Source organism: Drosophila persimilis, unplaced genomic scaffold (assembly GCF_003286085.1).
Source record: "Drosophila persimilis strain 14011-0111.01,24,50 unplaced genomic scaffold, DperRS2 tig00000124-arrow-pilon, whole genome shotgun sequence".
NCBI lineage: Eukaryota > Metazoa > Arthropoda > Insecta > Diptera > Drosophilidae > Drosophila > Drosophila persimilis.
This window is the reverse complement of record NW_020825294.1, coordinates 13,085,566-13,099,261: the sequence shown is the minus strand read 5'-3', so window position 1 is coordinate 13,099,261 and position 13,696 is coordinate 13,085,566. Positions and strand designations below refer to the sequence as shown.

General features: G+C 40.2%; 2 protein-coding genes across 3 annotated transcripts; both read right to left on the bottom strand.

Moving 5' to 3' along the window:
* Positions 1 to 356: 356 nt before the first annotated feature.
* On the bottom strand, positions 357 to 6,315 carry LOC113565474. Its single transcript, XM_026987598.1, has 6 exons — positions 6,085 to 6,315; positions 1,420 to 1,630; positions 1,247 to 1,358; positions 1,007 to 1,162; positions 779 to 946; positions 357 to 721 (listed from the first exon to the last, which is right to left on the bottom strand). The coding sequence occupies exons 2-6, from the start codon at positions 1,621 to 1,623 to the stop codon at positions 555 to 557; spliced, it is 807 nt and encodes a 268-aa protein (XP_026843399.1). The 5' UTR covers positions 1,624 to 1,630; positions 6,085 to 6,315; the 3' UTR covers positions 357 to 554.
* A 397-nt stretch (positions 6,316 to 6,712) lies between these two features.
* Positions 6,713 to 8,728, bottom strand: LOC6597915 (putative serine/threonine-protein kinase haspin homolog). 2 transcript variants are annotated; one of them, XM_002023042.2, is made up of 5 exons: positions 8,652 to 8,728; positions 7,644 to 8,592; positions 7,393 to 7,596; positions 7,041 to 7,336; positions 6,713 to 6,985 (listed from the first exon to the last, which is right to left on the bottom strand). In XM_002023042.2, the coding sequence occupies exons 1-5, from the start codon at positions 8,714 to 8,716 to the stop codon at positions 6,781 to 6,783; spliced, it is 1,719 nt and encodes a 572-aa protein (XP_002023078.2). In that variant the 5' UTR covers positions 8,717 to 8,728; the 3' UTR covers positions 6,713 to 6,780. The 2 variants fall into 2 exon arrangements, with proteins under 2 accessions (XP_002023078.2, XP_026843318.1); XM_026987517.1 differs by lacking the exons at positions 6,713 to 6,985; positions 7,041 to 7,336 and having other exon boundaries at positions 7,525 to 7,586.
* Positions 8,729 to 13,696: the final 4,968 nt, after the last annotated feature.

Genomic DNA, 13,696 nt, shown 5'->3' with positions numbered 1-13,696 from the left:
TAAATAATAGAAATGATTTATATTTCGTTTTTAAAGAATAGAGTAGAACCCCAAAATATACGTTTTCAGTCAGAGGGGGTACTTTAATTAATCAGTATAGGTCCAGCTTTCCCGTTCTGATGCAATTTTTGTTACACTGCATTTGGAAGTCGCATGTATTCATCACAGATTTGCTTTCCATATTTATCGGCAAACTCGGCTAACTTCCCAAAAGCAGTGTTATAATCCCATAGTATTTTTCCGTTCTGTGCGCTAATCTTCGCATGATTCCTAATCTGCAGTAATACTTCATTGTACAACGCATTCAGCAAACCCGATAAATAATTTTGTTTTAAAATTAAAATAGTTAATAGAATCTTAAAGTCATAATATAGTATTTTCAAACATTTAAATGTTTTGACGGATGTATGATTGAATATAGACATACACGTGGGTATAATGGCCATAACAATAGTTAGCTAAAATGTCTTTAAAAAATTGTTGCAGTTGATTATACGCCATAGGTATGTATCTTTAAGCTGTGTAAATAAGGAAAAATTAAGTAAGTAAGTGTTCTATATTCGTGTTATATTGATTGCATCAGTAATAGACTCCCTTCTTAACAGCTGTTTCGTATCATTTTCTATTTCAATCGGCGATATTCCTGCACTTCTGTCATTTAAATAGGGAGTATCTTCCTCTACAATTTTTTCGAGAAGTATATCACCAGAGTTATTCATACCTAAAACATAAGTTCAATAAATAAATTGAATAAGGGATAAAAGCGATATACGCTAACAATTACGTCCAACTATCGGTCCGTTAGATAAGTTATCCGAAGATGCGCAGTTTACGACTGCGACATCTGTGGGCGAGTTATTGCGGCCGCTTTTTTGTAAGGCTACAGCTTTGCGAGCATGGCGCGTGGTTAGCACACCAGTTTCAACATCTCTTTCAAGGCGGTGCCCTGAAACACATATGCATATGTATATCTTAAAATAGTAATATAAAAAAAACTATGTCTTACCAGAACGTGATCGAGTAAGCTGCCGTTGTACGTAGTCTTCGAGATCCTCCTCTTCCTTTCTACTTATGAGGCAATTCAAAACTAACAAAAATAGTCCAAGTCCAAGGGAAAATAATCCTGTGCAAGTCACCTCATTCCACCACGCAGAGCTGGAGCCTGAAACAATCCGTAAAGCTCAACATATACTCGTATCTGAATATTTTGTAAATATATGTATGTATGAGTGAGTATATAACTTACTAAACACATTCCAGGACATTGTTTCATCTGGAATAATTCCTGCCCCGATAAGAAAAACTCCAAAAACAATGAACACAATACCAATATGAAGCATTCCAATACTGGTGACAACCTATTTTATAAAGAAATGCATTATACTTGTGTTATTAAAACATTACTTTCTAAAAATCAACCTGGCTGTCAAGCATTCCTGGTCCAGGCTTGGCCGCATGATGGTGATGATATTTGCGTCTCACAGACCCACTGGGTGAATGGAATGTTTCGCCACTCTCGGAGCTTTGAGTGCTATACCTCCGTTCTCGAGCTCTTTTCTGTTCATCTCTTCTTTTACGCTGGCGCTTAATAGCCATAGCAGAATGTATTCCAACCGAATGCATATTCGTCCTACAAATCGGGTAATGTTTCAAATATTTGTATTTTACTCTTAGATGTAATTTTTTTCAATTGGGAGCAAAGTGTAATAGCGTTCGTTCTTGTGTCGGTTTCACGTTTCGACAAATAGATTGTGTTGTGCAAATTAAAATATTTTCAGAATGGTTAAATACGGAGAGGTAAAAGTTGAACAGTTGAAAAGGAATTGTCTGAGCGGGGCTTACCGACGAGCGGCTTGAAAGCCGAACTGCAGCTGCGGTTGGAAGCTGCAATGGAGAGAGCAGGCCTCAACGTCGACAAGAAAATCTATAAAAACTCAGAAGCAATTCAGCGTTTGGATGAAGAGATCAAGCAAGAGATCACACGTCTTGATGAGAAAATTCGACAAGTGGAACATCGTCTCGAAGATCGGCTCGAGGACCGATTCCGTCGATTGGAGTTGGGTGTTCCTGTCAACAACATGACAGGACAACAACCGAAATTCAGTACACCTATTTTTGGGGGCACAACAACATTTTGCGTTTTCATGACGCGATTCGAGATGTCAGCATCGAAGAATAATTTGATGGAAGCTGACCGCGCGGCCTCTTTGGCGCTTCCTTTGAAGGGTCTTGCTGCTGATCTGCTATAATCGATTCCCGACGCAGATAGATTAAATTACGAGGCTGTTAAGCGTGCCCTGGAGCGTAGATATGGAGGTGACCACAGGCGGGAAGTTCCCTTGGAGCTGAAGGGCAGGAAACAATATTACCGCGAGTCGCTTCAAGAGTTCGCGTGAAACATATAGCGACTATAGCGACAAGAGGTGTCAAGAGGTATTTAACGGAAGATGCTTCATTTGCAACCAAGCGGGTCATATGTCGCTATATACAAAAAGAACGAGATCCTGGCCCATGGAGCGGAAATCATCGCAGGAACAAAGGCATATACAAAAGTTGAAACCAGAGACCCCCAGACAGATTTCTTAAACTAAAACAAGCCGGTACAGAGGGCAAGGGCTGACTCACACTACGAACTGTCCCACAATTCTCGTTTCCTAGTTGCAGCGAAACTCGAATGACGTCATGGATAGAACCGAGCTGTTACTAACTTTGAACACAGGTGCATCTCATTCTATAATAAAGAGAGGTATTGTTAAAGGAAATGTGGAGCCAAGTGGTCAGCTATAGCAGCGCCACGATGAGCTCAATCAAACGAAGGAGGCCATTGAGAAGCAAGAACAGCAGCTGCAGCAAGTGCAGCATTAGTTTTCTGAAGTTAGACAATTGGCGGATCAGGTTTCAGGCTTAAGCAAGAGCAAAGTCTGTCCGAACTAGAGGGCTGCCGAGCCACAGTCCCAGATACAAAAGGATCTTCAGCTAAGCGAAGGCTAAGGCTGAAGCTGGAAAAGCAGTCCGTTCAAACAAGAAAAACTGAGGCAGCTCTCGTCTCCAGCCAGGCGGATATAGAGTCGAAGAACAGGATGCTGGAAACCACAAATGCGGCACTGGAGAAGATCAACAAGAACTATGCGGAAACTCGAGCAGAGGCCTCCCAGTTGGAGGAACGTCTCCAGAAAATCTAAGAGCAGCTCCAATCCAAGCTGCAGGCAGAAAGAACTCCGTCGAGCATCCTTCACATCAAGATGACTAAATTCAGCGAACAAATGGCCAGCAGTCTGGAGGGTCTGACCATTAAGACCGATGCCTGGGGCCAAAAGATGCTGCAGAAGGACCGCGAGATGCGGGATCTGTGCCATCAGCTGCACTCCAGTCAAGAAGCTCTGGCCAAGCTGAAAGCGGAATCAGAGCCACGGCAAGGGGCGCTGAACGAGTCAGTCAAGAATCTGAAGAAGGAACTAGCCAAGATCCAGGTGGACAGATATCAGTTGAGCTGCGGCACCAAGGAGACCATCAGGGAGCTGAAAGACCGCCTAGAAATCACCAACACGGATCTCCAGCACAAGCAGAAAATGGCACTAGAAGATGCTCAAAAGATCAGCGATCTAAAGACACTGGTGGAGGTCATTCATATGGCCAATTCTACTACGTTCGGGACGTGCAATATTAGGCGGAGGGCAGTGTAACAAATGGAGATTAAGTAGGCACGTAAAATCCCCAGTACAATAAAGCCTCCGTTTAGTAAAAAAATTTTATGGTTTTTAGGAAAATATTATATTAGGAAAACATTTTAGTTTTACCGTTAATTACGCCTGTTTTAACGCCCAGTCCACTTTGGCTTTTCTTCCAAAACAATTTTTTAAGGTCTGAGAATATATAAATATATTAAGTTTCATATTCATAAATATATTAAGTTGATTTCTAGCTTAGTTCAAAAGTTATAAGCCCCTGTGCAACGTCGTATTTCATAGCTTCAAACTGATCTGAAGTCTTCCACATCGTAGCGGATTTTTGAAGGCTCGATTATTTAAGAGCACTACAAGAAAAAGTAGCGGAATTTCTGGAAGACATTTCTGGTTCACTAGTTGCTTCCAGTTCGAACAAGTATTACCGACTGCTTGAACGAGTTTTTTACTTTTTTACTCATTACTCACGCATAAGTACTAAATACGTCACTAAAAAGACATGCCATTGAGGATTTCCAAAGCTTTCACAGAGTAGGGATGGATTCTTGTATCGCTATGAAAATCATAAAAATTAACTGAAGCCCAAAATACTAAACGCCTTTCGAGATGAACGATGCCGAAGAGCTTACTTCAGATAAGACTGTTCGGAGCGGCAGCCGTCAATAGCTCTTAAGACATTTCAATAATATCTTTTATATCTTGTTTTCTAATTTTCTTGAATTGTCTATTATGGCGCTCATCCTAAAAACAATAAGCAATACGTGCTCCACCATAGAGCTTTATACCACTTTCTACCACTAAAAAGGGATCAAAATGCGACAAACACACTTGGGATCTCGTCTCTTATGGCTCAGGGGCTCTACCTTATGTGTGATGGGGAAAGTGTATTTTCTTGGCAAATATGCAACAAATTTCTTTGAACACAGTAGTGTTGTGTTGCTCATGAGTGAGTGAACAAAAAAGAGTTCTTTTTTGTTCACTTGTTCTTCTTTGCTCACTTGTTCTTTGTTGTTCACTTGTTCATTTTTGCTCACTTGTTCTCTACTCACTTTTTGCGCAATTTTGCTCCTCAAAGGGCATTTTGCGTTCTGGCAGTTGTTGCTCATATTTGCTTTTACTTCACACTTTTTGCATTACCGGCAAAACTGTTTATTCTTTTGAAAATTCAGATTGTCGCTAATTCGAAGTATATTCGATACTTCGAAAGTATAGTAAAATTTGGAATCATTGCAATTTTTTTTTTAGTTTTAAATGTTTGATTAAAATTAAAATGTAACGTATTTTATTTGTTTCAAAATCTCTGGTGCTTAGTGATCTGTGCGTGAACAGTGAGCAAGTGAGCAACTGAGCAATCTAGGTGAGCAAGTGAGCAATATGAGTGAGTTGACTCACTAACTCACTTACTAAAAAAGAACAAGTGAACATGTTCCCCAAAATGAGCAATGTTGACCCAATACTAGAACACAGCCAACTCTATGTCGTAGATCCGCAACCAAGGAAAACTTCTTCGAAAACTTTTATCCGAACCATATAGATCAGATAAACCAAAAAAAAAACCCTGGTTGCAGCCTGAAAACTTGAAAAATAGCACAGCGCTACGAAACGAATCTATTTGAATGTAAAATTCTACAAATAGTCATAAGACCAGGCTTACAATCTAAAATTGGTCAAGTTGAAATTACAAATCAACTGTAGCACGGTTTAATCTGGCCGAACTAATATACATACATACATATGATGTGAAATATGGTAGCTGAAGAGATCCCCAAATGCAACGATTTTTCTTTATAAATCAAACCAAAACTGCAGCTACAAAAAAATTTCAATCTACACATATATGTACATATGTATGTACATTTGCGTTTTGGTCTTTTACAACTTACACTTTTGACCTACTTAAAGCCTTGTTCTGCTCCAGCCACACCCAAGATCAAAATATCCAATTACTAATTAAAAGTTTCCAGGTCTTGGGTTTGCCAATAATTTCAACAGGTTTAACTGGGTGTTGAACTTGTTGTGTACTTATGTAGGTATGTACTAAATTAATAAACGCAATATTCCGTAACGCAGGACACTTCTGCATGTGGATGTACTTGTACACATGTACATACATACATACGAATTACTAGTGAATCGCATTTATGAACCAGACGGTAATTCCAAACACAAATACAAATACTCACAAACATAAATATAAAATTTATAATGTACTCCCAATTTCAGTTTTAGTTTGAAAGACCCATAGCTATACACCAGTATGAGTAGGTATGCATACACACATACATAATCGGTGGTGGTTTCACCACCACCTTGTACCGTCCTGTGAATTGCATTCTGGCGCTTTTTCCTTTGTACCAGATGACTTCAACTATCCCACTATCTCACATTCGTTTATTCTCACCTTTTGTGCGTAATTTCCTTTGCCTAACAGAATGAAGAACTTTTTTTTAATTTTTGATCAATATAATAATGCATTATACAAAACATAGCACGACAGTCCCAATCACATTTTATTACCGAGTAAATAGTTAAAGTTATTATTTATATTTTATCGATTTTTGCTATGTACCAAAGTTGTGTGACCCTTTTATGTGTGATTCTGTATTTGGGCGAAATTTCTTGTTATCAAAACATGCGGCTTTGACATAAAGCAGGGGTGTAATTTTTATTAGATTTTTATAGAACGGAATAATTATTTATTATATTTTTTTATTGAGTGCAATTTATTTATTTATATATATTTTATTTACAAGCAAGAACAACGGTTTATACATGACAAATATGTTTCACTTGCACTAGTGTGCATTTTTCCCCAGAACTGAAAGTGAAATATCCTTTAGTATTAAACAAACTTAAAGCTAAATAAAATACCATTGATAAACTTCAAAGCTCTAAGAGATGTTGGTTCTTATCCGAACTTAAAGAAGCTTTACTCTCATACCCATTTAGTTCAATCAAAAACAAAATTACATACATATGTATGTACATATCCTTAAATGGTGACACTACAATTAAGAACTATTTACAACTGTGACGAATTAAACATGAAACCTTTTATTACAAATATATAAATATAAAATAAGTGAATGCATATGGTCTAATTTAAATCAAATACTTGTTTAGCACAATGGGTGGCACTTTCAAACGAGAGTATTGTGCTTTGAAACGTCCTTAGCTTCTGAATGTATAGTTTGTGGAGTTTCGTATTGGCGCTCTTATAGTAAACGCCATCAATTAGTTTTGCAGTTACGTAGGAAAGCCAAAGCACGTTTGTTTTAGGGGCAAATGAAGCCCAATTGTTTCTAAAAAATATAATCAGATATGATTGTAGACTAGTTTTCTTAGTCCATTACTCACTTTAGCTCATCCCGCATCAGTCGGTAAATATCATATTGATAGTCTCCTGACGCCGCAAACAGTTCCTCATCGGAAGACAGATCGTTAAAATTGCAAAATTCGTCTATAGTTATTCTTGATAGAGTGTAGTCAATGATTGTAACTTTCACCCCCTTCGAATATACTTTCAGATCCTTGGTATGAAATTTATAAGAAATTTCCTTCTTAATAGTTGGTTCAATTAATATGTTGCCCCAATGAAGATCACGATGCTCAAATTGGCACTCTTCTTCTCCAACTGCCAGGGCCAACATTATCTTAAAATAGTTAATATTAACCACTAGTAATAATCGAAGTATTTCTATAATCTTACCTGTTGCAATACATAATACGACTGTTCAGCATTTACAAATTTAAAACTGGACATGTCTTCTCCAGAAAACTTCAATTCTAAAACTATAAATAGTTGGTCATCTGCAAAAATTCTTGGATGATCATTTTCAGACTCCTTTTCCTCGTCGTAACTTTCCCAAAGTTTTATCAAATGTTCCGGGTACTTTCCTTTAACTAAAGATACCTAAAAACAGATTTAGTTATCCAAATATTATCCTAAACTTGTATTACCTTGTATATATTTGCATATCCATGAGTAGTATTATTTTTTCCTAATCTTAGGCTGCACATTTTCTTAGAAATTAAAATTTCTGGCAAAATTTGCTCAAAGGTCTTTTGCAATTCTCCGTTAACTTCAGTAGAACCTTCAATAGGTATTACCTTTAGGACAACGTCACAGTTACGCGTATCTCTTTTTTTCCGTTTCATAGTATACTTAAACACTTCGCCATAAGCACCTTCACCTATTTTCTTGGTATTCATCATTTTTGATGGTGCATAGACAACTTCAAATCGAAGCGGCTTACGCTGATCGCAATGTTTCAGAACTTGGCTCTCATAATCAGTAATTATATTATTGCAGTCATTTAAAAATACCGATTTTCGTCCTTTAGAAGGGCTGACTTGTCTAGATGCGCGGGCAGTGAGTAATCGGGAGTTGTCGCTTCTGTTTAGAGTAGGTTCAACTACTTGCGTTCGACGCCAAGAATTAAGAGATTTTCGCCACTTTCCTGGCTGTAAAACAAGGGAAGACCGAATTCCAAGTTCGTCAGACTTCTTTTTCGAGTTCCTAATCGTATCGATCGTATTCTTGGATTCTACTTCGAAGCATACTCGTTTTTTTATGTGCAGTTCTACAAAGTCCTCCACACGGTCAGTATTACGGTTCAGAATCCACGTTTTTTCAGTATTACCACCAAAGCCGTCAAGTTTCATTCCCGTGATAGGTGATATACCGCAGTGAAATAAATCAGTCCCTAAACGTTTTCCAAACGGCGTTGAAATGGAGTTACAGCTCGTTCCAAACTTTTTTAAGACATCACAGCCATCTAAAATATGTTGCTCAGACCCGGCCTTCTTGTCGTTTTCTAAAATACTGTGGTTGCTGTTTTCTACACTGGAATCAAGGTTAAATGATGCTCTAACATTCGTTTTAATTATGTTGAGCAGTCGCAGTTGCCTGTATGAAATTAAAAGAATGATTGTTCTGCAAGATAACTAAAAAAACACAATTCTTACGGCCGGGGTTCCAATAACTTATCAAATGAATCTTTCCATGCTTCATCCTGCAAAGTATCCTCCATCTTGACTATGTTTCTATAAATCTAAAGTCTACTATTTAAATTTATCACTTCAATAGAGATGTGAAATACATACTTCGATTATTTAATGTCTTTTTGTCGGAGCCGCCATATTTAGATCATTAGGGTGCTCCCGTACCTGTTTAATTGATAAATCACATATCTGTCAGCAAGCAATAATGGTATTCTTGAAAGTGCTACCAGTATGCTTCTGACTTTTCAGAACAACGCCCCGCAGTTGTTTTGGTATCTACAGCGGAAAAAAAAACTAAAAAACGAAACAAACTGATATTACACCAATTCTTTTCTCCGGCATAGGTAGTTTATTTGATTATTGTTCTGGTTTAAGTTTGCTATCGTGAGTTTTTTCCGCGAGTTTACTATCGCTATCGAAATTAAGCAGTAACGCAAATGGAGTGGTAACGCTGGCATTAGGTTGTGTTCTAGCATTATGAAAACAGCAGATCTGTATTTTGATGGCAAGCAACCGAATTTTGCATATAAACCAAACAAAAAGGACGAAAGATGTAGGAGTACCAAAGAAACTTCGTCACATTCTTCTAGCAGCGTATGCATACCCACAGGGGTCTAAGAAATTCTCTAATTATATGTATATTAATATCCATTACTTACTTATGTACATTTTACCTTTTCCCCCAGGCACAATTTAAGGTGCCAAAATGGTACTAGCTTTGGTACGCGTCATACAGATCTATTTAATATTTAGCGTGGAAAAATATGTTATCCAAAAGAAAATTAAAAAGCCTAATGACGGTGGTCACGGTTAGGATAGGTTAGGTATAGATGGCTGCTAGGCTCGTTACATTTCGGTCAGATTCGGCCAGTTGTGGCACCGCTTGGGGTATACCCTTTCCTATCCAGATGTTCTTAAAAGTTTACAATCTTCCAGGGCATAATGTAGGCATTTCTGAAATGTCGGCTAAGAAGGGCGAGCCCAAGTATTGTTGACTTCTTCTGCTGAAAGCTCTTCCACCGTGTCCTCCTCTCCTTTGTCTCTATAGATACGGCAATTGTCATTATATGGGACTCCCATCCTGTTTTTCAATATACTGTTAAAAAACGTCTGCCTGGTCTGCATAGCTCAGAGTGGTCCTGTCTATGGTCGGCCAAGTTTTCCGAGTTATGACACATCGTGGCACTAATTGCCACGTATTGTCTATTTAGCGCTTGTATTGGTTTTTTATGAGCCATATGAGGCCAATGGACATAATTGGCATTCGAATATCCTCCTTTTCTTGGTGAAGGGGGCAGAAGCAGCTAGTCTGCTATACAGTTGCCCTTCAATATCCCCCTGACCCGAGACCCATATGAGGCTGATAACAAATTGCTGAGCTATCTCGTGAAGAGATTTGCCGAGTTCGAGGAAATCGTATTTTCTGATTTTATCGCATCTTGGCTGTCGCTATGAATGTTTATCCGAGTTGCCATAACGGTAACAGCTTAAAGGAAGTTCGGAGCTTCTCTGATTAAAATGATCTTCGCTCATGAGACGCTACAGTGATCGGGGAGCCTGAAGATGTGCCCTTTGTTTAGCTGTTCGGAGTAGATTCCTCCTCTGACCCTGTTGTCCAGCTTCAATCCATCTGTAAAGATTATAGCCCCATCTTTGCCCCCGTCTCTGTGAGGGATGATTGTATTGGAGGCTGTCACTGTGTACTCCCTTAGAACACCGTAGTCCATTTTTGTAATGACTGTGTGCTGCGATGCCCGTTGTTTGGTGATCGTCGGTTTTGATATTGTAAGCTACCACTCAGTAACTCCGTAGAGTAGCATTTATCTAACTATTGCTAGATATATCCATTGGAATATTCTTGGGTTCATTCCCCATTTTAGGCTTTTTTGCATGTTTTAAGGGGTGTCATAGCATTCTTCACTCTGTCTTTGATGTTCAGGCTACAATTAAGGTAATAACCAGTCCTAACGTAAGTAGCTGGCACTCTTAACGAGGGGAGCCTGCTTCCATTTATTGTGCGGTAAAGAGGTGGAACCTTGTATTTATTTGTGAATAGCACGAGTTTTGAGGGATTTACTCACATTCCGCGGGATTCTGTCAATTCTGACAGTCGCGCGAGCTTTGCGGTCGCAGAGTGTTTGAAGGTATTTTTCCGATAGAATAATTGCAATGTGGTCGGCGTATGCAACAACTATGCAGCCTCCCTTCCAGGTCGCATAATATCTTGTTGCTAAGTTCCACAGAGAAGAGATAGGAAACCACCTTGTGGGGTGCCTTTGCTGACAACCCTTGACTGTGTGGACGAACCCATCGATGTCACCGTCCTGAATATGAGCAATTGGTCTATGAGCGTCACGAAGTTACGGTCCTCCAGGACCGTCTGGAATTCCGTAGTTGCACCCGGTACGACGTTATTAAAGACCCCCCGATATCGAGAAAAAATATTAATGAGTATTCTTTGAGATGCCGAAATTTCTCTACCGGTAAGCAAGTGGTGCGCATGACAGCATCTGAAAATTTATAGTTGTCCTCAGTAGTAGCCCGACGACTCCCTCAAGAGCTTTGAGAAGGAAGGACGATGGACTTATTGGTCTAAAGTCTATTGGAGTTAGGTATGGACCTTTTTATACGCGAGACTCAAAAACGCGAAAATTTGTGGCATCCACATCGTATCAAAGATACGACCAAACAGAAAACGCAGAATCGTAGAGGATGACTACTAGAGTGCAAAATCTGAACCAGATCATATAATTATAGCCAAAATTAAGAATACCATTTCATTCCCTCTCGCTTTGTCTCTCTCTAACATACATGTTTCATGGTCGGCTTTGCCTATTGCAAAATGTGAGTTCAAGGATCTCAGAGACTATAAAAGCTAGAGCAACCTATTTCGGTATCCACAGTCCGAGTTGACGAGTTAGTTTCAAAATTTCGCCACACCCCCTTTCGCACCTGGCAAACCCGAAAATCTGGGGCATCCACAAATCTCCATCCACAATATCCACATTCCTGTTAGATCTCACTATAAAACGCATATTTCAAAATTTCACCCTACCCCCTTACACCAGCACAAAGGACGAAAATCTGTGGCATACACAATATTAATAAAAAAAAAATACGAGAAAACTTAAAACGCACAATCATAGAAAATGACCATATATATAAGATTGCCGAATCTGGATCAATTTGCAGTAGCTACGCAGCGTCTGACGACACGCTCAGACTGATTTTCTATCTCTCTCGCACGCATTCTGTGCCGTGTAGTTTAATATTAGCGGCGTCTGCCGGAGGACGTCCATACTGACTAAGTATCGGGTATAACTGTAAAGTTGCGGTCTCCGCAGCAACTCACAACGTTTCCCCTCGTTCTGCTTTGGGGATGAAGACTATTTTTGCCTTAAGCTAAGCTTATGGTATTGTCCCCACTGCCAGTATCTTCCTCAAGATACATTTCAGTCAGCTTATGTTCCCCTTTGTTAGTTAAATAAATAAGGATGTGATCAAAGTTATCAAAGTTACCGACCCTTCACTACAGAGATATGTGCCTTGATGGTTGTTCCATCAACCCCCATGGTACACTCTGAGGGGCTAGTTTTCGAGATGATCTTGAGAAGACGTGCCTCCTCTGACGTTCCCTCGATTTCAAAGCAACATTTTTGACAATAGGACCTGTTTACTTTCCGGGTTTTCCGCCAGGGGGGTTTCTTTTCCACATAGGTTTGTTTGGGGGGCAAGCTTCCAGTCCAAAAAATTTTTCCCAGTTGGCTTTCCAATATAGTCAGTAGGTTTTGGTCTTGCGAGGGATAACATCGTCTCGATATACATGGAGTCATGGAAGGAGTGGTCCTCTAGGACTGTCCAACTCTTGACTATGTCAATAAGTTTGTGAGAGACTAAGGTGGGGTCAATGACATCCTGTCGGTTTTTTTTTTTAATAAACGTAGCGTCGTTGCCCCGAGCACAAATTAATAACTTGGATTTTAGGATGAAGCTTAAGAATAACTCACCGCTTACATTTGTGTCCGAGCTTTCCCATTGGTTGTAGTGAGCTTTGGCATTGCAGCTTATTAGTAGGCCTTTTTTCTCGTGAGCCAGGATAACATCCGACTTCATGTGCAGCTCTAGGCTCACCGCCATGTTGTATCCATTACTTAAATTACTCACACATTACTCACATCCAAGCGGATTATTTGGCCAGAAGATGCTGGCTCCAGCTCGTTATTAGGCGCTTCGATCTCCGAGCCAACGTCCTGCTTAACTGGGTTGTCGACTGGTCGCGCCCCGGCCGCTTCGTCCGCTCCAGTCTACTGCACCGAACTTCGCCCCAGAGTTGACCTCATCGATTTGCGCTACCGCTGCTTTATAAAGCTTCACGGAGCGGTCGTCTTCGAAGGCAATGATTTTAATATTGCCCTGCAACCAGCCCATGTCTTTGGTGGCTCAATGGCCCACGCTCTTTACCGAGGATCTCGAAGCAGCGGTAGGCCAATGCCGCTTCCACCCAGTTCCACTGACTTCTGGGTATCCTCCACTCCCTAGGGGTCTCTTTGGAAAGTGGCCTTTTCGCTTGAGGAGCCACCATTACCGTAAATGGCAAATCATCCCCCGGCACTTTATCAGAAAGTCGGGCAGCTGCAATGTTGCTTAACTGCCACTCCATGGTGTCAGTTTTGGGAGGTGCTGACTAGGTGACTAGCCCAGTCGTTAACTGGGAGCTCAACTGGGATGCCTTGCCGGGCAACGTGAATCTCTAATAATAACACACTTAGTTCGGCCCGGTGTGTAGTAGGTATTGTTGGGATTTGCTAGGTAGTGTGTACGGACGGGAGTGTGTGAGCTACTTATTACGAGGCAGCACTAGAAGCGCATCGTCTCTTTTGCTTTTTTGCGAAACCCCACTGTCTGCCCGGGAATGCTTATTTTTGGCACGACGAGCCGACAAATGAAAGAATGCGCAAGCAGCGGACAGTCGCTGATAAGAGGAGCGAACGCTCTGATGACAGGACCGA